The following is a 27,898-nucleotide window of genomic DNA, read 5'->3' on the forward strand; positions in this document are numbered from 1 at the left end:
GGCAAGTATGATTTTTATTAATAATAATAATAATAATAATAATAATAATAAATTAATTAATATAATAATAATGTTGCAATTGGCCACCTTGATTAGCATTGAATGGCCTAGCAGTTTCAAGGTCTGGCTTCTTACTGCCTGCCATTTTCCAAGTTTCCAACAGACCTCACAACCTCTGGGGATTCCTGTCATAGATGTGGGCGAAACGTCAGGAGAGAATGCTTCTAGAGCATGGTCATACAGCCTGGAAAACTCGCAGCAACCCAGCGATTCCAGCCACAAGATCCTTTGACAATACAAAATAAACTTTGAAAGGAGGGAAAAGTTGGGGAAGAAGAAAGGACTGGTTTTTGGAAAACTGCTGAGAAATACGAAAGTACCTGAATATATACAATTTTTGTTTCCCCACATTTATTGTGGTTTCCTCGGTCAACAGGTCCAAATCCTTGAACGTGTGTGTGCAAGAGTGTAAATCCCTCCCTCTTTTCCCTCCAAAACTTGGGGACAGAAAAAAAATAAAAAATAAAATAATAATAGAAAAATTTTAAAACCAAGGGACAACATCCTAAAAACTGTACATCGTTGTCTTACAAAGGACCCTTCCGCCCGCCCCAAAGTCACTCCGATGGCATCAAAGTGAACTCAGGTGCCTCTTTTTAACTATATAATTATAATTATAATTAATTATTATTTTTTTAATAAAAGTCACTTTCTCCCCCCCGCCCTTCAAAAAACAAGAACCGACATTGCTGCGCCCCCCAATTATTATCTCCATTGTCTCTGTCCGGCCAGGAATAAGGCGATGCTAAGGAAGAGGGCCGCTTGCGAGAGGTTGGCACCGCTGGGAGAAGCGTTGGCCTTTTTGTCCATTTTGTTGGTGTTCCGCGTGACTTCTGTCGCGTTGAACACGAGCTCCGGGGAGCACTGCGCCGACCCGCATCCGCTGCCGCTGCCTTCGCCGCTGCCCATGTCACTGTCGATGGCTAAAAGAGAACGGAGACAGAGACAGGGTTTTGTTTACAAACGCAAGTCAACAAAACGCATCATCGGCTTCTGTTATGGCAGTGGTTTTCAACCTGTGGTTCTGCACAATGGGATCACAGGGTACTGGGAAGGTCTGAAGAAATGCTTATGGAACAGTTTCTCATAATAATGATAACAACAACAACAGGGTACTGGGAAGGTCTGAAGAAATGCTTATGGAACAGTTTCTCATAATAATAATAACAACAACAACAACAACAACAACAACAACAACAACAACAGAGTACTGGGAAGGTCTGAAGAAATGCTTATGGAACAATTTCTCATAATAACAATAATAACAACAACACCAACAACACCAACAGCTCTAAGCTGTTTTCAGACTACTTAGGTAAACAGTGAGCTGGGCTGACAATCGGGAGCTCATGTAGACCTGGGGCTTCGACCTGGCAGCCTTTTGGTTGGTAGATCTTATCACTGCTGGTGATTTATCAGCTGTGCTAAAGCCCAGCCCACCAATTATGATTCTGGATGGTGTGTGCAAAGATGCCACCAATTTGTAATGGTTTTGTAAAGGAGCCACCACTTTGTAAGGCAGTGGTTCTCAACCTGTGGGTCCCCAGATGTTTTGGCTTTCAACTCCCAGAAATCCTAACAGCTGGTCAAGCGGCTGGGATTTCTGGGAGTTGTAGGCCAAAACACCTGGGGACCCACAGGTTGAGAACCACTGTTGTAAGGGCTTATTTGCATGTTTTTGAATTGCTAGGTTGGCAGGAGCTAGGGCTAACAGCGGGAGCTCACCCAAACCTGTGGCTTCGAAATGCTGACCTTTAGGTCAGCAGATTCAACAGTTCAACCCGTCGCACCACTGCAACCCCAAAAGTAAAGGAGCTGTTACAACGGCTCAGTCTCACTTACGATCCAAATAGTCATTCCCGTTGTAGGCACTCTTCAATCGGGCGGTCATCACTCGAAGGGAGTGGATCTGCTGGCGAATCACCATGTCGGGCCTGGAGGTGTCAACCACCACTTCGGGATTGTTTGCCTGGTTAGCAAGGCCGTTGGCCGTCACGGCAAAGACGTATCTGCGGAGACAAAGGCCACCCATGCTATCAAGGGACAAGCCATGCATGGCTACCCATCTCAATCGCTCCATGGATCTTTCAGAGTATTGGTTAATCTATGGCTAACAGTTGACTTGAAAACACATATATACTTGCTGCTTTCACACCATCTTTTTAACTGGAACCCTAGACCACTGTATCCTACTTCTTGGATAGTGTAAGGCAGTTGAAATATCTGCTAATCTAAAATCGGGTGTTGGAGAAGGGATTTACTATGGACTACCATGCTCAGGAAAGGGGAAAGCTGCACATCACAAGTGCTGAACCTGACTCAGCACATAGACAGCAGATTACAGGAGCCGTCTTCATAGACCTGTCAGCAGCTTATGATACTGTAAATCATCACCGCCTCCTGAAAAAGATTTAAAATATCACCAAGGATTACCACCTCACTTGCTTCACAGAAAATCTGCTACAAAACAGGAGCTTTTTTGTTCGGTTCCAGGGTCAGAAAAGCAGATGGCAAAAACAGAAGAATGGCCTGCCCCAGGGGAGTGTGCTTGCACCATTATTGTTTAACATTTCCACAAATGATCAGCCACTGCCAGAAGGAACAGAGAGTTTCATCTACGCTGACGATCGTGCCACCAACGCTCAAGCAGGGAGCTTTGAAATGGTGGAACACAAGCTCTCCAAAGCTTTAGGTGCTCTTACTGCCTTTGCTACTCTGCTGCTCAATACGCATGCCCAGTACGGAAAACATTTCACCATGTTAAAACAGTGGATGTGGCTCTTAATGAGACATGCCACATTGTCACAGGATGTCTACACCCCACACCACTGGAGAAATTACACAGTTTAGCTGTTATCATGCCACCTGACAGCTAGCTACTTCGCTCAGGAAGGAAGCTTTGAAATTGTTGAACGGAATCTCTCCCAAGCTCTCGGTCAGCGGTTCTCAACCTGGGGGTCGCGGCCCCCAGGGGGGTCGTTGGGCCATTTTCAGGGGGTTGCAAAGCTGCCTTAGTTGGCCCCGCCCCTGCCAAAATGGCTGCCGACCTCCTGTGCCAGGCAAAAGGCTAGCACTCTTGGGTCAGCTCATCATCATGCTCTTCCCACAGGGCTGTTGGGTGGCAAGAGGAGGAGCTTGCAGGAAAAGGCAGGAAGAAGGCTCGCCTTTCTGCGTTCGGAAGGGCGCGGGGAGGGCAGGTAAAGGTAAAGGTTTTCCCCTGACATTAAGTCCAGTTGTGTCTGACTCTGGGGGTTGGTGCTCATCTCCATTTCTAAGCCACAGAGCTGGTGTTGTCCGTGAACACCTTCTAGGTCATGTGGCCAGCATGACTACATGGAACACTGTTACCTTTCCGCCGGAGCAGTACTTATTGATCTATTCACATTTGCATGTTTTCGATCTGCTAGGTTGACAGAAGGTGGGGCTAACAGCGGGAGCTCACCCAAACCCGCTCCCCGGATTCAAACCTGTGACCTTTTGATCAGCAAGTTCAGCAGCTCAGCGGTTTAATCCACTGTGCCACCGGGGCCTCCCATCATACCTTGGAGATATCATAAAATGACAACAATCAATAGAAAGGGTGATAATATGGGGCAAATGGAGGCCAATATGACTCAACGGAGCTACCACACCTTGGACACATCACAAAATGGCATGAATTGTTGGAAAAGGTAATAATAATGGGGAAAGTGAAAGTTGCAATCACTCAGTTGAGGCTATCATGCCTTGGACACATCATGAAAGGATAGGAATCCTTATAAATGACGATAACACAGGGGAAAATGGAAGCCAAACTGACTCCATAGAAGCGATCATACTTTGGACACATTACTGATAGGGCTGGATGAAAGTGGGGAACATGACAAACGGCAGCTCAAACAAGAGTCGCGATTCCATCCTAACCTGCTTTTGTCGCTCCCGTTCCAACACTCGTCTTCGTTGACATTCCCGGCGGCCATTTTGTCGTTGCTGCAGATATTGCTGGGAAGGGAGGACCAGAACTTCTTGGCTTGCTTCAGCTTTTCCTTCACGTCTGTCACCTAGTGAGAAAAAATGAATCCCAAAATGAAAGTGATTCTCTTCCATTGAGGAAGCGGGAAGAAGGAAATAGGAGAGAGGAAGGAAGAGGAATGTTGCAACTCAGGGTCCCAAACATCACCACACCAAAGCTGTAGATTTTGTAGTTCATTGAAGAAAAGGCAAAGTCAAAACATAGTATGAGAAATGCAAAGTTCCAAAAAGGCTTAAATGCAAAGACATAGTTCCCGAGATCCAAAGGCAAAAACATAAAGCATAATCCTTTAAGCAATGGTCAAACAATAGTCCATGAAAACAGTTGAACACAAGACCCCAAAATCCCAGACTCAGGAAGCCAGAAGCGAGCTGCTTAAGGCCAAGGTTAATCCATAGAAGTTTGCATGGAAAGAGCCACGTTGAACTGACAATGCCTGTGTGTCAGTGAGAAGGCTAAATACCCTTTGCAGACATGAACGCATTGCAATGACCTTTGGCAGACTTGGCTTCTCGCTTGCTTGCCAAGCAAGAGCTTCTTCGGACCCTTAATTGCAGACAATCTTGCCTGCTCATTAATTCGTTATCTTCAAGGCTCTCTAACCCCTTATCATCTTGGTCCAATGGCTGGACCGGATCACCGTGAGAAGGCAAAGGAGGCAAAGACATCTCCACCTGGCCGTGTAGGAATTCACTCTCCTTATCATTCGCACTGACATTCTTTTCCCCTGAGAACTAACTTGCGGTTTCCCTTTCTGCAGCCTCACCGTCAACCTTGTCTGAAGCATGAACAGAAATCTGTAACCCATCATCCTCATCATCATCTTGTAGGAACTCTGGCTCACAAAGCCCACAGGGGTCAGCTTCAGACTCAAGCTGAGCCACAACAAGGAATATGGTGGTGGACAGAGGAAAGCAGTGGCAGCAGGAAGGGGCAACACGCACTAGATCTCCAACCATCCAAGGTTGGAGTGGATGGCCCTTGTGGTCTCTTCCAACTCCACGACTCCATGAATAGAAACTACAAGTCCATCCAATAGCAAGGACAGCCTCCCATGCTTGGAATTTCCCATTAAGACTGGACCCATAGAAGACATCATAAAAAAGGCAGCTGCTGCAGTCCTTCCAACTGCCCTTGCCCTCGTCATAACAGAGCGAGTCTACTGCAAACACATTTGGGTGTTTACGCTATTTCGACTTTACTGATGGTCCTATGCCCCAGAGAAGTTGAAGTTGAAGGTTGGCCAAAGATGGAGGATGGTGTTGCCAACTCACCAGCCGATCCAAACTTGTGCCTGCTGCTGTCGTCGGCCGCTCCTCCGGGTTGTAAGGACGAAAACGGGCGCTGAAACTGCTTTCCGAGACCGAGCGAGACGTCCGGCTTTGGGCCAGCATTTTGGGCTGTCCACATCCTTGGAAAACCTATGACGACACCGTCGTTGTATAAACATTCTTACAGCAACAAGAGCAATGCTTAGGAATAACTAGCTACCGTATATACTCGAGTATAAGCTGACCCAAATATAAGTTGAGGTACCTAATTTTACTACAAAAAAATGGGAAAACTTATTGACTCGAGTATAAGTCGAGGGTGGGAAATGGAACTGGTAAATTTCAAAATAAAAATAGATACCAATAAAATGACATTAATTGAGGCATCAGTAGGTGAAATGTTTTTGAATATTCACATAAAACTGTAATTTAAGATAAGACCAACTCTGATTATTTATTTATTTATTTATTTACAGTATTTATATACCGCCTTTCTCACTCCTGGGGGGACTCACAGCGGTTTACACATAAATAATGGCAAATTTCAATGCCTTACATTGGGCACCGATACGATGCCAATACAAACAATAATTCACTCTGTTGTTGTTGTTACATTTATTATTTAACTCTATTATTATTACATTTATCATTTTATTTTATTATTGTTATTACATTTATTATTTTACTTTATTATTGTTATTGCATTTATTATTTTACTCTATTATTACTGTTATTATTACATTTCCATTATTTTACTGTATTTTGTATTATTATTATTAGATTTAATATTTTACTCACATTATTATTATTGGAAGGATAGGTAAGCACATTTACCTTTATATTGAAGAATAATGATTTAATTCAGAGTTGGGCAGTCTTATCTTAAATTGCAGTTTTTTTGTAAATATTAAAAAACATTAAACCTACTGATGCCTCAATTAATGTAACTATATTGGTATCTATTTTTATTATGAAATTGACCAGTAGCTGCTCCATTTTCCATCCTTGGCTTATACTCGAGTCAATTCATTTTTCCATTTTTTTTGTGGTGAAATTAGGTGCCTTGGTTTATATTCAGGTCAGTTTATACTGATTGAACAATTATTCTAACCTTCTTCATCTCCATCTACGAACCCACACGTTCTCTTTGGTCATCAGGAGAGGCCCTGCTCGTGATCCCACCGGCGTCGCAAGCGCGCTTGGTGGGGACGTGGGACAGGGCCTTTTCCGTGGTGGCCCCCCAACTCTGGAACACCCTCCCCAAAGACCTTAGACAGGCCCCTTCATTGGCTGTCTTCAGAAAGAACTTGAAGACCTGGCTTTTCCGATGCGCCTTCCCAGATTAGGAAATCTCCACTACCAAGTCGCATAAGCACTTTATCAGAACCAACGATTGCTGCACATCGCACATCGCACTTGCCCTGGAAGCCCTATATACACCTCCTGTCACATCAGCACTTTTAATCTTGTACCCATTGCTCTGGCCCGGCCCACTTTTATTGTGTTTAGTGTATTGTGCCTGTTGTTTATTTTGCTTTATTCTGTTTTTAATTGTTTGATTTGCTTAGATTGTATTGTGTTGTGTGTTGAGGCCTCGGCCTGTGTAAGCCGCATCGAATCCTTCGGGAGATGCTAGCGGGGTACAAATAAAGTTTAATAATAATAATAATAATAATAATAATAAATGTGCTTATGTATCCTTCCAATAATAATAGAGTAAAATAATAAATGTAACAATAACAATAAAATAAAATAATAAATGTAATAAAATGATAATAGAGTAAAATAATAAATGATAAAGAGTAAAGTAATAAATGTAATAATAACAATAATAAATAGAATAAGTAATATAATAAAATAGTAGGGTAAATTAATAAATGTAATAGTAATAATAAAGAGTAAAGTAATAAATGTAATAACAACAATAGAGTAAAATGAAAATGTAATAAAATAACAATAATAAACGTAATAATAACAATAATAAATAGAGTAAAATGATAAATTTAATAAAATAATAATAGAGTAAAATAATGTAAATGTAATAATAAAATAGAGTAAAATAATAAATGTAATAATAACAATAATAAATAGAGTAAAATAATGGAAACATAATAATAAAAATAGAGTAAAATAATAAATGTAATAATAACAATAATAAATAGAGTAAAATGATAAATGTACTAAAATATTAGAGTAAAATAATATAAATATAATAATAAAAATAGAGTAAAATAATAAATGTAATAATAACAATAATAAATAGAGTAAAATGATAAATGTACTAAAATATTAGAGTAAAATAATATAAATATAATAATAAAATAGAGTAAAATAATAAATGTAATAATAACAATAATAAATAGAGTAAAATAATGGAAACATAATAATAAAAATAGAGTAAAATAATAAATGTAATAATAACAATAATAAATAGAGTAAAATGATAAATGTACTAAAATATTAGAGTAAAATAATATAAATATAATAATAAAAATAGAGTAAAATAATAAATGTAATAATAACAATAATAAATAGAGTAAAATGATAAATGTACTAAAATATTAGAGTAAAATAATATAAATATAATAATAAAAATAGAGTAAAATAATAAATGTAATAATAACAATAATAAATAGAGTAAAATGATAAATGTACTAAAATATTAGAGTAAAATAATATAAATATAATAATAAAATAGAGTAAAATAATAAATGTAATAATAACAATAATAAATAGAGTAAAATGATAAATGTAATAAACTAATAATAGAGTAAAATAATGTAAACGTAATAATAACAGTAATAAATAGAGTAAAATAATAAATGTAAAAATAACAATAATAGAGTAAAATGATAAATGTAATAAAATAATAATAGAGTTAAATAATGTAAACATAATAATAAAAATAGAGTAAAATAATACATTTAATAATACTAATAAATAGAGTAAAATAATAAATATAATAAAATAAGAGTAAAATAATAAATAATTTTGATTTGAGTATAAACAGAGGGGAGCTTTTTCAGCTTAAAAAAGGGGCTGAAAAATTAGGCTTATACTCGAGTATATACAGTATTTTCATAAATTTCTCTGCTTGCATTATGTAAGGAAAGGCTATCATTGCATAACAACGAGAACTCGAGAACACATGGAGTCACAACTTATTGCTGTATCATCATAGATCCTGAGTTTGCTGTAACCCAATTGGAAAAAATCATTATCCAATTACCCTTTTAGTAGGTTAATTTGAAATGTAACTTCTGCTAAGGGAGCTGCTATTGAAGAAATGAAGCAGTCCTATACCTTGTGTACCAGTTTCCGTCATTCCCAGAAAAAGGGTTGGATAAATGGTATACGGCTCAATTCTTCCCACATCCTGAAATTTTACTTTTTAAAAGGAACTAGTTACTTTAAAAAGGAACTAGTTACTTTTTAAAAGGAACTAGTTACTGTAACTACTAAATAGATCTTGTCCTGTTACTGTTATGCCTGTCCAGAAATGGAATTTGTGTTGAGTTTTTCGCTGCTAACAAGTTCACATTACTGCTATTATTGTGCCATTGGGAAGTATGAAGAAATGCCCTCTGTCGCCCCCAAATGGTCAATTCAGATACTGCATTTGGAAACTGCAAACACAATTCTTTTCAGCACAAAACGGCCACCCATGAGATTCTTCCTTCCCCCTTCATAATAACTTTTTAGCGAAGTGTGATATTCCCTACCTTTTGGGACACTTGCATGCTGTTTTCTTGCATGTTCATGATGGCGTCGGAGATCTTCACGTCAATGGGATCCATGACGGTTTCAATGTTGAACGGTCCCTCCAGCCGTTCGGCCACCATCAACATCGAATCTGATTAGAAAGAAATGCCAAAGGAGAGAGAGGCAAAGGGTTGAGTGGAAAATCTAGCAATTAAACTGTGTTAATTTCACAGTGTAGACGCACCCCAAGACGCTGAAAACCATTCCCTTGGAGATTTGCCATGCTCGCATTCCCTGGTTTATTCTGCTTTTGAAATCTGTTGTATTTTCCCCATACAAAATGGGGATTTCTCTCCTTCTGTGACTTTATTTGACTAAATATTGCCTTTCCAAGACCTCAGACATTTTTCCTGGGAACACCATTCGAATTGGGGGCCTTGCGATTCGGAATGACATGAGGCCTTACTTACTTACTTAGGCGATCCCTCGTTGGCAGAGTAGGATAGTCTTCCAGGATCAGTATTCTTGTGGGTCCGTAGGTGACTGTGGAGCCCTATTCTTGATCTGCATCTTCTCCTGCAGTGAGGGAATTGGTTTCCAGGTGGAAGACTGTCTCAGTCGAGGTTGGCTTGACACGCCTTCTTCTTGGCACATTTCTCTCTTTCACTTTCCATTCGTGCCTCTTCAAATTCCGCAGCACAGCTGGTCACAGCTGACCTCCAGCTGGAGCGCTCACGGGCCAAGGCTTCCCAGTTATCAGTGTCTATGACAGAGTTTTTAAGGTTGGCTTTGAGCCCATCTTTCAATATCTTTTCCTGTCCTCCAACATTCATTTTCCGTTCTTGAGTTCGGAGTAGAGCAACTGCTTTGGGAGACGGTGGTCAGGCATCCGGACAATGTGGCCAGTCCAGCGGAGTTGATGGCGGAGGACCATCGCTTCAATGCTGGTGGTCTTTGCTTCTTCCAGCACACTGACAGTTGTCCGCTTGTCTTCCCAAGAGATTTGCAGGATTTTCCAGAGGCAGCGCTGATGGAATCGTTCCAGGAGTTGTATGTGACGTCTGTAGACAGTCCACGTTTCGCAGGCGTATAGCAGGGTTGGGAGGACAATAGCTTTATAGACAAGCACCTTGGTCTCCCTACGGATGTCCTGGTCCTCAAACACTTTCTGCTTCATTCGGAAAAATGCTGCACTCGCAGAGCTCAGGCGGTGTTGTATTTCAGTGTCAATGTTGACGTCAGTAGACAGTCCACGTTTCGCAGGCGTATAGCAGGTTTGGGAGGACAATAACTTTATAAACAAGCACCTTGGTATCCCTATGGATGTCCCGGTCCTCAAACACTCTCTGCTTCATTCGGAAGAATGCTGCACTCTCAGAGCTCAGGCGGTGTTGTATTTCATTGTCAATGTTGACATGTGTAGACAGTCCACGTTTCGCAGGAGTATAGCAGGGTTGGGAGGACAATAGCTTTATAAACAAGCACCTTGGTATCCTTACGGATGTCCTGGTCCTCAAACACTCTCTGCATCATTCGGAAAAATGCTGCACTCGCAGAGCTCAGGCGGTGTTGTATTTCAGTGTCAATGTTGACATCTGTAGACAGTCCACGTTTTGCAGGCACATAGCAGAGTTGGGAGGACAATAGCTTTATAGACAAGCACCTTGGTATCCCTACGGATGTCCCGGTCCTCAAACACTCTCTGCTTAATTCGGAAGAATGCTGCACTCAGAGAGCTCAGGCGGTGTTGTATTTCAATGTCGATGCTGACATCTGTAGACAGTCCACATTTCGCAGGCATATAGCAGGGCTGGGAGGACAATAGTTTTATAAACAAGCACCTTGGTATATCTACGGATGTCCCAGTCCTCAAACACTCTCTGCTTCATTCGGAAAAATGCTGCACTCGCAGAGCTCAGGCGGTGTTGTATTTCGGTGTCGATGTTGACTTTGGTGGAGAGGTGGCTGCCAAGGTAGCGGAAATAATCAACATTTTCCTATGTTCCACCATTAAGCTGTATCTCTGACATTGGAGAGGGATTGGTTGGTGACTGCTGGAAGAGGACTTTGGTTTTCTTGATGTTCAATGACAGGCCGAGCTTCTTGTATGCTTCTGCGAAGGTGTTTAGAGTGGCTTGTAGATCTTCTGAATGCGCACAGACGACGTTGTCATCTGCATACTGGAGTTCTATAACAGATGTTGTTGTAACCTTGGTTTTGGCTTTCAGTCTGCTGAGGTTAAATCGCTTCTCCGATAGATGAAGTATCATAGCGATGAAGATGGAGAATAAAGTTGGGGCAATAACACATCCCCATTTGATACCCGATTCCACCTTGAATGGGTCACTTTGGGAGCCATTGCTGTCCAAGACTGTTGTCATCATGGAGGAGCAGCAGGATGTTCACAAATTTAGGGCATCCGATTTTTTGGAGGATGGTCCAGAGAGCTTTGTCTAAATATTGGCTTTCCAATGTTTCCAAGACCTTAGGCATGTTTCCTGGGAACACCATTCGAATTGGGGGCCCTGCGATTCGGAATGACGTGAGGCCACACACATCACCGCTAAAGAATGCAAGTCTTGCTCTAACCGAGGGGGAAATGCATCACTTGAGAACAACTTGGGAAGATAAGCAAATCCATGCTCAGAGGACATGTTCAGCTGGGAACTGTTTTGGCTGTTGACGGAGACAGATAAGGGAGGCCTCGGGAGGAATGAACCCTATGGCACCAAGTAAACAGGAGCTGGTCTGGTTTGAAGGTGGGAGCCGTGCAAAGTGGGAATCCAAGGGTGAAACCGGCATTTGTTTAATTTTCAGAATCAAGGGAGATAGAGACAAAGGAGGGAAGCAAATAGTTCAGAACCCTAAACCAGATCTTAGTACAAGCCGAGTCTTCCCGTATCCAAAATTCTTGTTTTTATGATAGAGCCCTTTAAGACAGTGTTTCTGAACCTGGGGGTTGGAACCCCTGTGGGGGTCGTGAGAGGGGATGTCAGATGGGTCACCAAAGATTATCAGAAAACATAGTCTTTTCTGTTGGTCATGGGGGTTCTGTGTGGCAAGTTTGGTTCAATTCTATCGTTGGTGGGGTTCAGAATACTCTTTGACTGTAGGTGAACTATAAATCCCAGCAACTACACCTTCCAAATGTCAAGGTCTATTTTCCCCAAACTCCACCATTGTTCACATTTAGGCATATTGAGTATTAATGCCAAGTTTGGTCCAGATCCATCATTGCCACTACAACTCCAAAACTCAATGTCAATGCCCACCAAACCCTTCTAGTATTGGGTACCTGAGGATGCTTGCCATAGACGCAGGCGAAACGTCAGGAGAAAATGCCTCTAGAACATGGCCATATAGCCCGAAAAAATCTACAACAACCCAGTAATCCCGGCCATGAAAGCCTTCGACAATACCTTCTAGGTATTTTCTCTGTTGTTCATGGGAGTTCTGTGTGCCAAGTTTGATTCAATTCCAATATTGGTGGAGTTCAGAGTGCTCCTACAGAGTGCAACTACAACTATAAATAAAGCAACTACAACTACAACTCCCAAATGACAAAACCAATCCCCCTCAACCCCACCTGTTGTAGTAGAGTCTGTTGGCAATGCTGCAACTGGTAGTAGGAGTGGTAGAGGAGGGAAACGAGGTGCCCAGGTGTTAGACGAGGAGCAGCAAAGGAAGAGAATTTGGGAGATACTTATGTCACCCACTGATGAAGAATCCTTTGTAGTTTTCTCTGAGAGTGAAATGAGTGAGTAGGAAGAAGGAGATTCAGATGGGAATAGAGGCATTAAGAGGATTACTGGAGAGCAGGAGTCAGACGAGGAGCGCCAGAGAAAGAAGATCTGGGACGTACTTACTGCTCCCACAGAGGAAGAGGATTTCATGGTCTTTTCTGGGAATGATGGGTCTGGGGGTTGTGGGGATGAAGAGGAACCACTGGATTGGACCAAGGTACAGGAGGTTTGGAATGTGTGTACTCAACCAACATCAAGTGACACTTTTGAGGAGTTTTCTGGTGGCGGGGATTGGCAATCTGGGGATACTGTGGATTCATGGGGAGACCTAAGTCTTGACAAAAGGTGGAAGAGTTGGAGGGATGGGCGTTGGCGTTCAGCTGTAGAGGCTAAACCAGCTGAGAGTGATGAGGATGGAGTGGAGGGTGAGCTCATCATCGGATGATGAGCTGTAAGATAAATGAAGGCACTGGAGTGATAGAACTTTGCAGTAGGCAAAGTGTTGGTTTCATGCCTTGGGTCTTGTCACTGCCGCTTTCTTGTTGGGCTTGGGCCCTGGATCTGCAGGTTGCTGCTTCCTTCATGTACCGACTGGCTTGGATTCTCATAAGTGCAGATTTCCCCTCTCCTTGACTTCGGACTGTTTTTGATGACGACGCTGCCTTCTGGACTTTGGAACTTTCAACTGGGATTTCTTCAACTTTGGACTGCTTGTGGATGACGGCTTCCCTTCATGGCTCATTGTTTGCTTATTATCTTTGAACTGTGTTATTTTGGTGTGTTTTGGAAGAACTCTTATTTAATCCGGATTTTTTGCCAGTTTAATCCGGTTTATTTTCCAAGTTTGTTTTTCAAGCTGCAAATTGCTGCAAACTTTAAGTTTTGACCAGAGGCACTGAAGCAAGTGTCTCTGAGTCCTGTTACTTTGCTTTAATAAACTATTGTTTTGGATATACTAATATGTCTGGCTCTTTAAGGCATCTGTGTTCCGACACCACCAGTACTTAAATTTGGGCATATCGAGTATTTGTGCCAAATTTGGTCCGGTGAATGAAAATACATCCTGCACATCAGAGATTTACATTACGATTCATAACAGTAGCAAAATTACAGTTATGAAGTAGCAATGAAAATAATGTTATGGTTGGAGGTCACCACAACATGAGGAACTGTATTAAGGGGTCGTGGCATTAGGAAGCTTGAGAAACACTGGTTTAGGAAATGACCAAGGAACAAAAATCGTGTTACACAGTGTTATGACTGTCTTCTAATGTCATAATACACAAGACCTGGGCCGAATCCAAGCTGCACAATGCCAGAGTTCATGCCTCACAGTTCTGTGCTTTTGGGAAGATCCGGTAGCAGAAACCAGATCATGAGGGTGCCGAGCGCCCAATTACAATACTGCCGGGCTCCGAACCCAATTCACCCAAGACGCTCCCCTCCTTGAGCCATTGTGGGTTGATTCACAGGAGCTTACAATCCGCAGATTGTCCTTTCCCATCCAGTTCCCTGGCCTCCTGCCGAATCTTCTGTAATATCCTCCCCTTTTGCTATCATACGCGCGCACGGAGAGGAGACACACAGGGCAACTCTTTTCAATTCTGGGCTGTTCTGGTTACAACCTTGGATGAATCGGCCAGTGTGCTCGCATTCCCTCTGACGAAAGTGGGTTTGCTAAGGCTCCGTTGGGAAAGGCTGGGACAAGGCAGACCTCTGTAACACACTCTGTGTACAAAGCGCGGATATGTCTGCCAAAGGCACATTCCAACGGAGCGCTTGCAGACACAGACTATTCAGGACTCTCCAGTTGGGTTATTCCTTGAGCTGAATATACTGGGGACTACAAGTGTCTGGTTTTGAAACGCTTCAAGATAGATATTATTTATGATTATTATTATCTTTATTTGTACCCCGCTAACATCTCCCGAAGGACTCGGTGCGGCTTACAAAGGCCAAGGCCCTCAATAAAACAACAGCATAACAAATACAACAATAAAACTCATAAAGCAAAACAATAAACATTAAAGCAATAACAGTAAAACATCAAAACAATACATCATGACACATTTAAAACTAGGGCTGGGCCAAATATAATGAATAAATTAAAAAGTGCTGGACACAACAGGTGAAATGTAAGGATTTTAGGGTAGGTGCGATGTGCAGGCAATCTTAAATCCCTAGTAAAGTGCGTTTGGGACATGATGCTGGGAGTTTCCTATTCTGGGAAGGCACACTGGAACAGCCAGGTCTTCAAGCTCTTCCTAAAGACTGCCAACGTTGGGGCTTGTCTGATGTCCTTGGGGAGAGAGTTCCAGAGTCGGGAGGCTACCACAGAGAAGGCCCTGTTCCTCGTCCCCACCAAACACACTTGCCTCCCAACCCTGCTATATGCCTGCAAAACATGGACTGTCTTGGGTGGACAAGCAGACAAACGTCAGCGTGCTGGAAGACAAGTGTAAACAAGCATTGGGAATAAAAGCTTCAGTGGAGACCCTTTTTCCCCATGATAATAACTCTTTCAGGAGCGGTAGATTTCTCTAACTTCCTGTTGTCTCAGCCCTGTTCTTAACTAGGAGATGTTTGTAAGTCATAGGCGACTCACCTATGAAGTTGTTCCACTCGGTGTCCAGCTCTCCTTGGTTGGCAAGGCAGCCCCTCATGACGTTGAAGCAGTAGTTGTAGCAGGGCTTGACGGCCACCAATCCCCGGCAGTGTGGACAGTACATCATCTTCAGCAAGGCTTGGACGCCCTGCGGAGTGGGATTGACCTTGGGGAAAAAGAACCCAAAAAGACATGTGTAAATCAAGGGAAAGCGGGCAAAATTACTACTATCATAATATTGTAGAATGACCTGAAAGTTGGCAATTCGAAGCAACGGGTCAGGGTGAGCTCCTAGCTCCTGCCAACCTAGCAGTTTGAAAACATGCAAACGTGAGTAGATCAATAGGTACCGCTTTGGCAGGAAGGTAATAAAGGCACTCATGCAGCAATGAAATCAGGAGGTGGCTACAGACAACAGGCTCCTTGGCTTGGAAATGGAACAAGAGCACCTCCCCATGGCCTCCAGAAGCCGGAGATGAAAGGAGAAGCCTTGGCCTTTGTTCTGTGTGTTTGTGTGTCATTGTTATGTCACTGTATTAAAAGGCATTGAATGTTTGCCTATCTGTATATGTCGTAATCCGCTCTGAGTCCCCTCAAGTCAATAGAGCGGAATATAAATAAAGTGTTGTTGTTGTTGTTGTTATTGTGGTCAGATAAGATCCAACATTATGGTCTCTACATTACTTAACTCTGCAAATGGATCACAAAAGTCAGAATAACAAACGGACTTATAGCGATCATGGAGGCCACAATAATTTCCCAATAACAGCAATCACAACTGCAATGCCATGTGCATTATGGTGCTTGGTTCAAGGCATTATGGCACTCGATTTCTAAACCAAGTGGATTAAATCCCCTTGTACTGTCCTGATTTGTCATGGGGGTGCATCTACACTGTAGAATTAATGCAGTTTGACACCATTTTTAACTAGGATCCTGGGTGAGGCTCCACTAAAGAAGGCGAAAGCTCAACTACAACTCTACCACATAGAGAGACATTATATGAATCTACACCAGCCAGGGGCAAACTTCGACCCTCCAGGTGTTTTGGACTTCAACTCCCACAATTCCTAACAGCCGGTAAAGTGGCTGGGATGTCTTGGAGTTGAAGTCTTGCGGATGGAGCGTTTTTATTTGGCACCATTTCTGGCGTTACACAAATCTTCTTTGTCGGAAATAGCAACCTTCTTCTATTTGTTATGTATATATTTCAGATTGCTTACTGTATTGTATACGTATGCATTGGTATGCAATTTTCCTTGGCTCTTTGTTGTGGACGGGGGTGCAGACCATGTGATCTGGTCTGGGCTTGTTCAGGAATCAGACTCCATTTTTGGAACAGTATGAACAGAGTTGGAGTCCAAAACACCCGAAGGGCCGAAGATTGTCCATGACTCTCCGGATGTAGGTGAACTATAACTCCAAAACTCAAGGACAACGCCCACCAAACCCTTCCATGTAATGCAGTTTCAAACTTCACTATACGAAAGTTTGAAACTGCTTTGTACAGCAGAGTAGATGGAGCCAAAGTCATTCAGATATGTTTGACATCTATATAAATAAAAATGTAATGTTCATTTGTGGGATTAGCATAACTCAAAAACCACTGGACGAACTGACACTAAATTTGGACACAATACACTTATCAGGCCAATGAGTGACCATCACTCATAAAAACACTGAAAAACATAGCAGAAGGGACTTAAAAAGCAACCCCCCCCCCAAAAAAAAATTACAGTGCATGTGCAAAACCACATATATATACACAAACACACATATATACACACTTATATGCATATACACACACAAAACACATACACAGAAAGGGGGAAGAGAGGAAGGAAGGAGAGAAGGAGGGAAAGAAGGAGGCAAGGAGAGAAGGAAGGAAAGAAAGAAGGGTAGAGAAGGAAGGAAGGAGAGAAGGTGGGAGAGGAGGGAGAGAAAGAAGGAGGGAAGGAGAGAAAAAAGGAAAGAAAGATAGAGAAGGAAGGAAGGAAGGGGAAGAGGGAGAGAAAGAGGGAGGGAGAGAAGGAAATAAAGAAAGGTAGAGAAGGAAGGAAGGAGAGGAGGGAGAGAAAGAGGGAGGGAGAGAAGGAAATAAAGAAAGGTAGAGAAGGAAGGAAGGAGAGACGGAAATAAAAGAGTGAAAGAGGGAAGGAAGGAGAGAAGGAATGAAAGAAAGAGGGAAGGAAGAAAGGATGGAACCAAAGAGCAAAGGAAGCGAGAAAAGAAACAGGTAGAGAAGGAAGAAAGAAGAAGAGAAAGAAAAAGAGGGAAGGAAGGAAAGAAGGAGGGGAGGAAGGAGTGAAAGAAAGAAGGAGGAGAAAGAGGGAGGGAAGGTTTGCCACAGCAACGCGTGGCAGGTACAGATAGTATACTTATAGTAGGTAAAGGTAAACGTTTTCCCCTGACATTAAGTCCAGTCGTGTCCGACTTTGCGGGCTGGCACTCATCTCCATTTCTAAGCTGAAGAGCCGGCGTTGTACGCAGATACCTCCATGGTCATGTGGCCAGCATGACTGCATGGAGCGCTGTTACCATCCCGCCGGAGCAGTACCTATTCATCTATTCACATTTGCATGTTTTCGAATCGCTAGGTTGGCAGAAGCTGGAGCTAACAACAGGAGCTCACCCCGCTCCCCGGATTCAAGCCTGAGACCTTTCGGATAGCAAGTTTAGCAGCTCAACAGTTTAACCCACTGCACCACCTAATACGCATAGTCTAAGGCAGTGTTTCTCAACCTTCCTAATGCCGCAACCCCTTAGTAAAGGGCCTCATGTTGTGGTGACCCCCAACCATAATGTTATTTTCGTTGCTACTTCACAACTGTAATTTTGCTACTGTTATATGAATCGTAATGTAAATATCTGATATGCAGGATGTATTTTCAGTCACTGGAACAAATTTGGCACAAATACCCAATACACCCAGATTTGAATACTGGTGAGGTTGGGAGTGATTGATTTTGTCATTTGGTAATGCTGGAGTTGCTGGGATTTATAGTTCACCTACAATCAGAGAACCTTCTGAACTCCGCCAGTGATGCAATTGAATCAAACTTGGCACACAGAATTCCCATGACCAAGAGAAAACACTGGGAAGGTCTGGTGGACATTGACCTTGAGTTTTTTGGAGTTGTAGTTCACCTACTTCCAGAGAACACTGTGGACTCAAGCAATGATGGATCTGGATCAAACTTGGCACAAATACTCAATATGCCCAAATATGAACACTGGTAGAGTTTGGAGAAAATAGACCTTGCCATTTGAGAGTTGTAATTGTTGGGATTTATAGTTCACCCGCAATGAAATAGCATTCAGAATCCCACTGATAGAATTGGACCAAACTTTCCACACAGAACCCCCATGATCAACAGAAAATACTATGTTTTCTGATGGTCTTTGGTGACCCCCTCTGACACCCCCTCGCGACCCCCAAAGGGGTCCCGACCCCCAGGTTGAGAAACACTGGTCTAAGGGCAATTTAATAAATATTACTTTAATAATTGTGTCCATGAACAAAGTTTGGGTACATTAAGCACCAGAAACCAGGGTGTCAAAGTGCATTAATGCTACCGTGGAGGCGCGCCCAAAGTCAGACCAAGGTTGGGTTGACTTGGGAAAGAAGGGTGACCTCTATGAGTCAAAGCGTCAGAACAAAGGAAAAGCCTTTCTCTTACCTTAAGTGAACACGATTGACCCCTTTTTTTCGGGACGAAACGCTCCAAAGGGTATTTGCAAGGCATGCCTTGCTCCAACCCCCTCCTCCTTTGCAATCACTTCTAAGCCTTGATTTTGCATGACACATCAGTCAGCCATGTGTTCCTCATTACGGGGAAATTTCTGAAGCCGATGAATTGCCAAAGATCAGGTTCCACTCCGCCCTGAGTCACTGTGGGATCTGGCTCACATATTTCCCCTCTTTTTTATTTTTAGGTTCTTTCCTTTTTTCCTCTTCGCTCCTCTCTATTTTATTTTTATTTTTTGAAATAATAAGACGACCTCGAGGTTTGGGCAGGAAATGTCCGCGTTGGGCAGCAATTGAAACCTGTTGCTTTTAATTATTTTAATAATAATCAACCGAATCCCCTACCGTTCTAAAGGAAAACAAATAAATAAACGAATAAAGGAAATAAAGGATTTATGCAAAAGCAGAGAGTTCCCAAAGTCACAAAACCCCAAAAATGCATGAAATATTATCTCAAAATGCACGTGGTTTGAAAGAAACTGTGGTTTAGGATGGAGAGAAAGAAAGAAACAAGTATTATTATTATTATTATTATTATTATTATTATTATTGCAAGTCGCTTCTGTTGTAAGAGAATTGGCCGTCTGCAAGGACGTTGCCCAGGGGACGCCCGGATGATTTGATGTTTTTATCATCCTTGTGGGAGGCTTCTCTAATGGTTTCATGTGTTCATAATAATAAAGATTGATTGTAACAATACTGTGAAGAAAATACTGTGTAACAAATATGCTTTTTGTGCCTGAGAATTCATAAATAAACATTTCTTTGTTTAATTCTTATAATAAAGACTTGTGTCAAGTTACTGAATTGAAGATAATACTACAAGGAAGATGGCTGAAGATCATATTGGAGTTTTTATTTATTTATACACAGACATGCGCCTTTCACCTTAAGAACCTTAATATTTATTTATTTATTTTGTCATGTCAGGAGCGACTTGAGAAACTGCAAGTCGCTTCTGGTGTGAGGGAATTGGCCATCTGCAAGGACATTGCCCAGGGGACACCCGGATGTTTTGATGTTTTATCATCCTTGTGGGAGGCTTCTCTCATGTCCCCGCATGAGGAGCTGGAGGTGACAGAGGGAGCTCACCTGCCTCTCCCCGGATTCGAACCTGTGACCTGTCGGTCTTCAGTCCTGCCGGCACAGGGGTTTAACCCACTGTGCCACCGGAGGCTCCTGACACGACCAAATTATTATTATTATTATTATTATTATTATTATTATTATTTCTTCAAAAGTTTCCTCTTGACATTACGGCTAATTGTGTCCGACTCTGTAGGTGGTGATCATCCTCATTTCTATGCCAAAGAGCCGGCGTTGTCCATAGACACCTATAGGTCATGTAACCAGCATGACTGCATGGAGCGCCATTACCTTCCCGCCGAAGCGGTACCTATTGATCTACTCACATTTGCATGTTTTCAAACTATTATCTTAAAGTAGCGTTTCTCAACCTGGGGGTCAGGACTCCGGGAGGGGGGGTCACAAGGAGATGTTAGAGGGGTCACCAAAGACCATCAGGAAACACAGAATTTTCTGTTGGTCATGGGAGTTCTGTTGTAATAGAGTCTGTTGGCAACTCTGCAACTGGTAGTAGGAGTGTCAGAGGAGGGAAACGAGGTATTCAGGAGTTAGATGAGGAACAGCAGAGGAAGAGGAACCAGGAGATACTTATGTCACCCACTGATGAAGAGTCCTTCGAGGGGTTTTCCGAGATTGAAATGAGTAAGGAGGAGGAAGGAGATACAGTAGATGTGAATAGGGGAACTAAGAGGGTTACTCGAGAGCAGGAATCAGACGAAGAGCGTCAAAGAAAAAAGATTCGGAAGATGAGGATTTAATGGGTTTTTTGGGAATGATGGGTCTGGGAGTGATGGGGATGAGGAGGAAGCACTGGATTGGAGAGGTTCAGAATGTGTGTACTCAACCAACGTCTAGTGACACATTTGCGGGGTTTTCTGGAGGTGGGGATTGGCAATTGGGTGATACTGTAGAATCCTGGGGAGACCTAAGTCTTGACAAGAGGTGGAAGAGTTGGAGGGATGGGCGTTGGCGCTCAGCTGTGGAAGCTAAACCAGCTGAGAGTGATGAGGACGGGGTGGAGGGCAGCTCATCATCGGATGATGAGTTTTAAGATAGAAGTAGGCACTGAAATGGTAGAACTTTGCAGTAGGCAAAGTGTTGGTTTCGTGCCTTGTGTCTTGTCGCTGCCGCTTTCCTGTTGGGCTTGGGTCCTGGATCTGCAGTTTGCTATTTTGCTTCGTGTTACCGACTGGCTTGGATTCTCGTAAGTGCGGATTTCCCCTCTCCTTGTCTTCGGACTGCTTTTGACGACAACACTGCCTTGTGGACTTCGGAACCTTGCAACTTTGGACTTGGACTTCTTTGACTTTGGACTTCATTTGGACGATGGCTCTTCTTCACGGCTCTTTGTTTGTTTGTTTTCCATTTACTGTGTGATTTTCGGGTGTTTTGGAGGAACTCCTGTTTAATCCGGATTTTTTGCCAGGATAATTATTGCCTTAGTTTGTTTTTCAAGTTCTAAATTGCTACAACTTTTGAGTTTTGACCAGAGACACTGAAGTAAGTGTCTCGGAGTCTTGTTTGTTTTAATAAACAATTCTTTTGGATATACTCCTGAGTCTGGCTCTTTAAGGCATCTGGGTTCCGACAAGTTCTGTGTAGGAAGTATCACCCAATTCTATTGTTGCTGGGGTAAAGAATGCTCTTTGATTGTAGGTTCACATTTCGGCATATTGAGTATTCATGTAGAGATTGATCCAGATCCATCTTTGTTTGAGTCCACGGTGATCTCTGGACATAGGTGAACTACAACTCAAAAACCAAAGGACACTGCCCACCAAACCCTTCTAGTATTTTCTGTTGGTCTTGGGAGAACTGTGTGCCAAGTTTGGTTCAATTCCATCGTTGGTGGGGTTCAGAATGCTCTGTGATTGTAGGTGAACTATAAATCCCAACAATTACAACTCCCAAATGTCAAGATTCTATTTTCCCCAAACTCCACCAGTGTTCACATTTGGGCATATTGAGTATTCATGTAGAGATTGGTCCAGATCCATCTTTGTTTGAGTCCACAGTGATCTCTGGACGTAGGTAAACTACAACTCCAAAACCAAAGGACACTGCCCACCAAACCCTTCTAGTATTTTCTGTTGGTCATGGGAGAACTGTGTGCTAAGTTTGGTTCAATTTCATCGTTGGTGGGGTTCAGAATGCTCTATGATTGTAGGTGAACTATAAATCCCAGTAACTACAACTCCCAAATGTCAAGATTCTATTTTCCCCAAACTCCACCAGTGTTCACATTTGGGCATATGGAGTATTCATGTAGAGATTGGTCCAGCTTTGTTTGAGTCCACGGTGATCTCTGGACATAGGTGAACTACAACTCCAAAACCAAAGGACACTGCCCACCAAACCCTTCTAGTATTTTCTGTTGGTCATGGGAGAACTGTGTGCTAAGTTTGGTTCAATTTCATCGTTGGTGGTGTTCAGAATACTCTTTGATTGTTGGTGAACTATAAATCCCAGCAACTACAAATCCCAAATGACAAAATCAATTTTTTGCGTGAAGGACATACATTGGGTTGTTAGGTGTCTTGTGTCCAAATTTGGTGTCAATTCATCCAGTGGTTTTTGAGTTCTGTTAATCCCGCAAACGAACATTACATTTTTATTTATATAGATTGTTGTTGTTGTTGTTGTTGTTGTTATTATTATTATTCAGTATTTAGCTTTCTCTTCCAAAGACTACAAGATCCTTACCCAAATGACAGATCCTGGGATTCTACACCACTGAGCCACTGCAGTTAAAGTGGTGTCAAACTGTGTTAATTCTACAGTGTAGATGCGCCCCAATCAGGACAATCAAAGGGGGTTCAATCCACTTGTTTTGGAAGCCTTGCCTTGTAACAGAACAAGGCGTTTTCTCTGCTTCTCTGACATGATCCTCTCCAGCTGCCAAATTCTTCAATCTGCTGAAAGGCAAGCTTGGAAGCCGCCCCACCCTGCGATCGCTTTTAAATCTCCCATTTTTAAAAGGGTCGGCAACTTCTTACAGCTGGTGGGTTGCGTCCAATTACACAGCCTTGGCTCTTTCGCAAAATGCCTCGCCCTCAAAGGGCCGGGATTGGGGCGATTTCCCTCCTGCTCAACGCGCTCTCAATCACTCCCAGGCTGGGAAAAGAGAAACAATGCCAACCCTCCTCTTGGTTCGAGATATTCAGCCACCCGAAGTCACAATTTGTGGCAAAAGCCATACAGAAAGGCAGACATTTGGTAGCTTGAATGCTTATCCATGACGCCCTCAAGTTTCAGTTACCTATCCTGTTTGCAGAAGGATTGTTTTACCCCCGCTTTCTTGCAACGACGCATTATCTTGATGGGTTACACTTTTGTTGAATTTTGCAAACAAGGACTGTTCAAAATACCGTATTTAGTTGAAAACCAAGTGTTGTATGTTGGACTGTTCAGCCTGTGGTTGTATCTGATGTTCCTGATGGTGGGTCTGGGTCTGTTGGCAATGGGGATGAGGGTTTGGCCAGGCCTGAGTTAAGCTCAGACGAGAGGCCCGAGCTGTCTCAGGAAGATTCACAAGGTCACATTCCTGGGAGAGGCCCTTCACAGTCTTTCTCAGAGCAACTGTCTGAAGATGATTTGTCAGGTGTAGAAGTTAATGAGAGTCAAGTTAAGGAGAGTGTAGCTACAAAGCAAGACTTTTGTAAACAGAGACAGAGCGCTCAGGTGTAAAGAAGATCTGTTTGTTTGCAAGAAAAGAGAGATAAGAAACCTTTATCTGATGATAAGGTCAAGAGAAATGCTTTCCTTTCGGTTTTGGGATCTGGAAAGGCCTTATTTTGATTAATGGGAAAGAGTTGCCTCAGTTGGGTCAACATTGGAATTTCATGACGGTCTTGCTTTCAAGTGTAATAATAATAATAATAATAATAATAATAATAATAATAAACAATCAGGCACATCAAATCACCTCTCAACAAAAGATTCCCCCCCGGCACTTCCAAGCCATTAAATGCTAATCAAGGTGGTCAGTTGAAACATTCACACCTAGCTCCAACAGACAAGAGCTCTTTGCCCCACCCTGGTCATTCCACAGATATATAAACCCATTTTCCTACTTCCAACAGACCTCACTACCTCTGAGGATGCTTGCCATAGATGCAGGTGAAACGTCAGGAGAAAATGCCTCTAGACCATGGCCATATAGCCCGAAAAAACCTACAACAACCCAATAATAATCTATATAAATAAAAATGTAATGTTCAATGTATTGTCGAAGGCTTTCATGGCTGGAATCACTCAGTTCTTGTGGGTTTTTTCGGGCTATATGGCCATGTTCTAGAGGCATTTCTCCTGACGTTTCGCCTGCATCTATGACCTCACCTCTGAGGATGCTTGCCATAGATGCAGGCGAAACGTCAGGAGAAATGCCTCTAGAACATGGCCATATAGCCCCAAAAAACCCACAAGAACTGAATGTAATGTTCGTTTGTGGGATTAAGAGAACTCAAAAACCACTGGGTAAATTGATACCAAATTTGGACACAATACACCTATCAGACCAACGAGTGACCATCACTCATAAAAAAAACTGAAAAACTGCAGAAGAGACTTAAAAAGCCAAACAATAAAAAATACATTACAACACATCACAAAACCACACACACACACATATCTAAACACACATATATACACAAATATATACGCACACAAAGCACATATACACAGACTGGGCCACAGCAACACGTGGCAGGGGGTGGCTAGTAAATAATAATAATAAACTTTATTTATACCCCGCCACCATCTCCCCAACGGGGACTCGGAGCGGCTTACATGAGGCCAAGCCCAAACAAAAAATTACAATTAAAAAAAACAAAAACGCAAACAATAAACAACAAACAATATAATTACATAAAACATATGAAAACATAGCAATATTAAATTACAATAGGCACAATCACAATCACAATGGTCTAGATACATGTTATGACTAAAAGAGAGACTGATTAAAACTAATTAAAACTCAGGTGAGATAAGAGAGAGACAGATTATTTGCGGAGGAGGACTCATTATAGTGGGGGTTGTGGAATCAGGCTTTCCCACAAAGGTGGGGGGGACGGGGACATATACTCTAATGACAAAACGCTGAGGCTAAGCAATAGTGTGAGAATGTAAACCTATTCATCAAAAGCGCAGCAGAAGAGTCAGGTTTTAAGGTCCTTTTTAAAGGTTTCTAAGGTAGGGGCTTTCCTAATTTCTCCAGGTAGTGAGTTCCAGAGTCGGGGGGCCACAAAAGAAAAAGCTCTCTCTCTTGTACTTACTAGGCGAGCTTGTGAAATTGGCAGGGGTGAAAGAAGGACCTCCCCAGAAGAATGGAGGGCCCGAGTTGGTTCATGGAGGAAAATACGGTCACCAAAGTAGGCGGGTCCCAAACCGTTTAGGGCTTTATAGGTGATAACCTGCACCTTGAATTGGGACCAGAAAATAAACAGCAGCCAGTGGAGCTCCTTAAACAGGGGGGTTGACCGCTCCCTGTAAATTGCCCCAGTTCTAAGTTTCAAGTACCAAGTTTTTGCCAAGGTCCTGATTTGTGTATTGGATTTGTCATGCTGCCTTGTCTCATAGATTGTTGTTCCAATGAATCTTATTTTGCCTTGAAGCTCATGGACTATCCATTGTTTTGGAAACTTTACTGTTTTTGCTAATTTAATTGCTTTGCCTACATATATTCTTCAATAAACTGCTTGCTGATTTTACCAAATCAGTGTGGTGTTTAAGGGCAGAGGTGTTCCTGCTCTGGTGTATAACACTAATGCTCATCATTTTGGGATAAATCACCTGGCCAAACTTGAGTGCACATTATATTAGTATTGTACAGTCATCTTACTGCTGACCCAAAGCAAAAGGGGAAATTTCTCTTTGAGGGACTTCATATCTAATTTGATGGCTCAATGTTATGGGATCTTAGGACTTGTAGTTTGGTGAGGCCCCAACTCCCGGCTCCAAGCTGCGTTATGGATAGCTCGAGTGGTCCCTTACCAGGCAATGGTTGCTGTAGATCTGCCAAGCTGGTGTCCTTTTAGTTTCTCTAAAACTATTTCTTTTGCCCAGTAAAGGTTGGCTGTATTCCTCCACCAAAGCTGTGGAACTGTAACTTTACTCCCCAGCAGAGCTGTAGAGGTTTTCCCTTTTTCCCAGCAAAAGCTGGCTGTAGATCTATTTCTTTAACCCCAGCAGAGCTGTAAGAAGCGAAGCTTTTTACAGGTGGGACAGAGAAAAGGCCATATGTCCTACTGTAAGGCTCCAAACTGTGAGTCTGAATTAAAAGTCCCCTTTTCCCTCCAAAACCTAGGGAAAGGGGCAGATCTAAAGGCTCTAATGTTGATTGATAGGCTGATGGCCCTATGATTGCAACCTGGGGAAAGCTACCCAATTGCAAAATACAAGGCCCAAATGAATTCATGCAAACTAACAGTGCAAAAAAAAATTAGAAATTCAAATCTCCTGGCACAGTCGTGCCAGCACAGTTACTAATCAATTGCTGTACATTTATGAGGAGGGTCTATTGTTAATAAGACCACTCGCCCAACAATTACTTTCTTCTGAGACTGGGAAAGTAACAATACGTAACATTGGCAATGAGATTGTCATTTTGCCCAATACTATCCTAAGAAACTAGTTCTTCCCAAAAATAATGGCACACAACACACTGGACACTTTAGCGATGGGTGTACCATATTGTAAAAGCCCATCCTAGGAAAGAAGTCCCCCAAAATAATGATATGCAACTTTGGCGACCAGTCTACCACATTTCACAAGCCTACCCTATGAAACAAGTCCCTTCCAAAACACAATGGCACGTAACATATCACGGACACATTGGCAATGGGTTTACCATTGTAACGATGCCACCAGTTGTAGGGACGTTACTGATTTGTCAGAGTCTCCTACAATTTGTAATGAATCTATAAGTTCGATAACACAGCCACTAGCCTGTAATATTTTGTTTATCTTCCTTTGACGCGTAGCGTGGCTTGACTTGAAAGTATCCGAAACAGAGGCTTGGATTTAAGAGAAACTGTAATAAGTTTATTGAAGTATAGAAGCTTAATGGTTTCAATGTTTCTTAACTCCTAGAGGTACATTCCTTTAGTGGTTACATTTATAACCTTTCATAAAACAACTCTTAAGAGGACTGTTCTTTCCACTAGACAATTTCCTTCAAAATGTGTTTCTTTCAAAATGTGTTTTCTTTACCAGGTACTAGCCTATTCTTTCCCTCTGTTATCTCTGTTATAGTAAAGATTCTTACAGGGATTATCTTCCCTTTCTCCCCCAAACTCTAACTACTAATCTAAATAAGTCAACTTGGCCTATCTAAACCACACAGGTTAAAAGCCTAAACCTTCCTGATTCTCCAAACAGTAGAACCAGCTTTCCCTGCGGTTCTCTGACCACAGACTGCCTATTTAAAATGCCTGCTCTTGCCAAGTGGCAGTTGGCTCCTCCCCTTTTACCATGGCAACCCATCTCAGAGTGAGCTGAGCTGGCTATTATCCCCCCAGTTATGCTATTTTAAATACTTACCCCTTTAAACACCTACTTATAATTATACATGACTGTAGGTTAAAATTCACACTTCACCACAACCATATATTGCACAAACCCATCCATGGCATGCATAGTACAAGACTACGCTATCAAATAACCCAATAA

At 42.3% G+C, this 27,898-nt stretch overlaps 1 protein-coding gene across 1 annotated transcript in view; it reads right to left on the bottom strand.

The window, feature by feature from the left end:
• Nucleotides 1–394: 394 nt before the first annotated feature.
• Nucleotides 395–27,898, bottom strand: part of GPC4 (glypican 4) — a 108,172-nt gene continuing 80,668 nt past the window's right edge. The window contains exons 4-9 of the mRNA XM_067471643.1: nucleotides 15,394–15,559; nucleotides 9,066–9,196; nucleotides 5,347–5,493; nucleotides 3,964–4,100; nucleotides 1,903–2,069; nucleotides 395–983 (exon numbers count right to left, since the gene is read on the bottom strand). Of these exons, the coding sequence (XP_067327744.1) occupies nucleotides 766–983; nucleotides 1,903–2,069; nucleotides 3,964–4,100; nucleotides 5,347–5,493; nucleotides 9,066–9,196; nucleotides 15,394–15,559 (966 nt within the window). The 3' untranslated portion in view covers nucleotides 395–765. The remainder of the gene's footprint in view (nucleotides 984–1,902; nucleotides 2,070–3,963; nucleotides 4,101–5,346; nucleotides 5,494–9,065; nucleotides 9,197–15,393; nucleotides 15,560–27,898) is intronic.

Source organism: Anolis sagrei, chromosome 10 (assembly GCF_037176765.1).
Source record: "Anolis sagrei isolate rAnoSag1 chromosome 10, rAnoSag1.mat, whole genome shotgun sequence".
NCBI lineage: Eukaryota > Metazoa > Chordata > Lepidosauria > Squamata > Dactyloidae > Anolis > Anolis sagrei.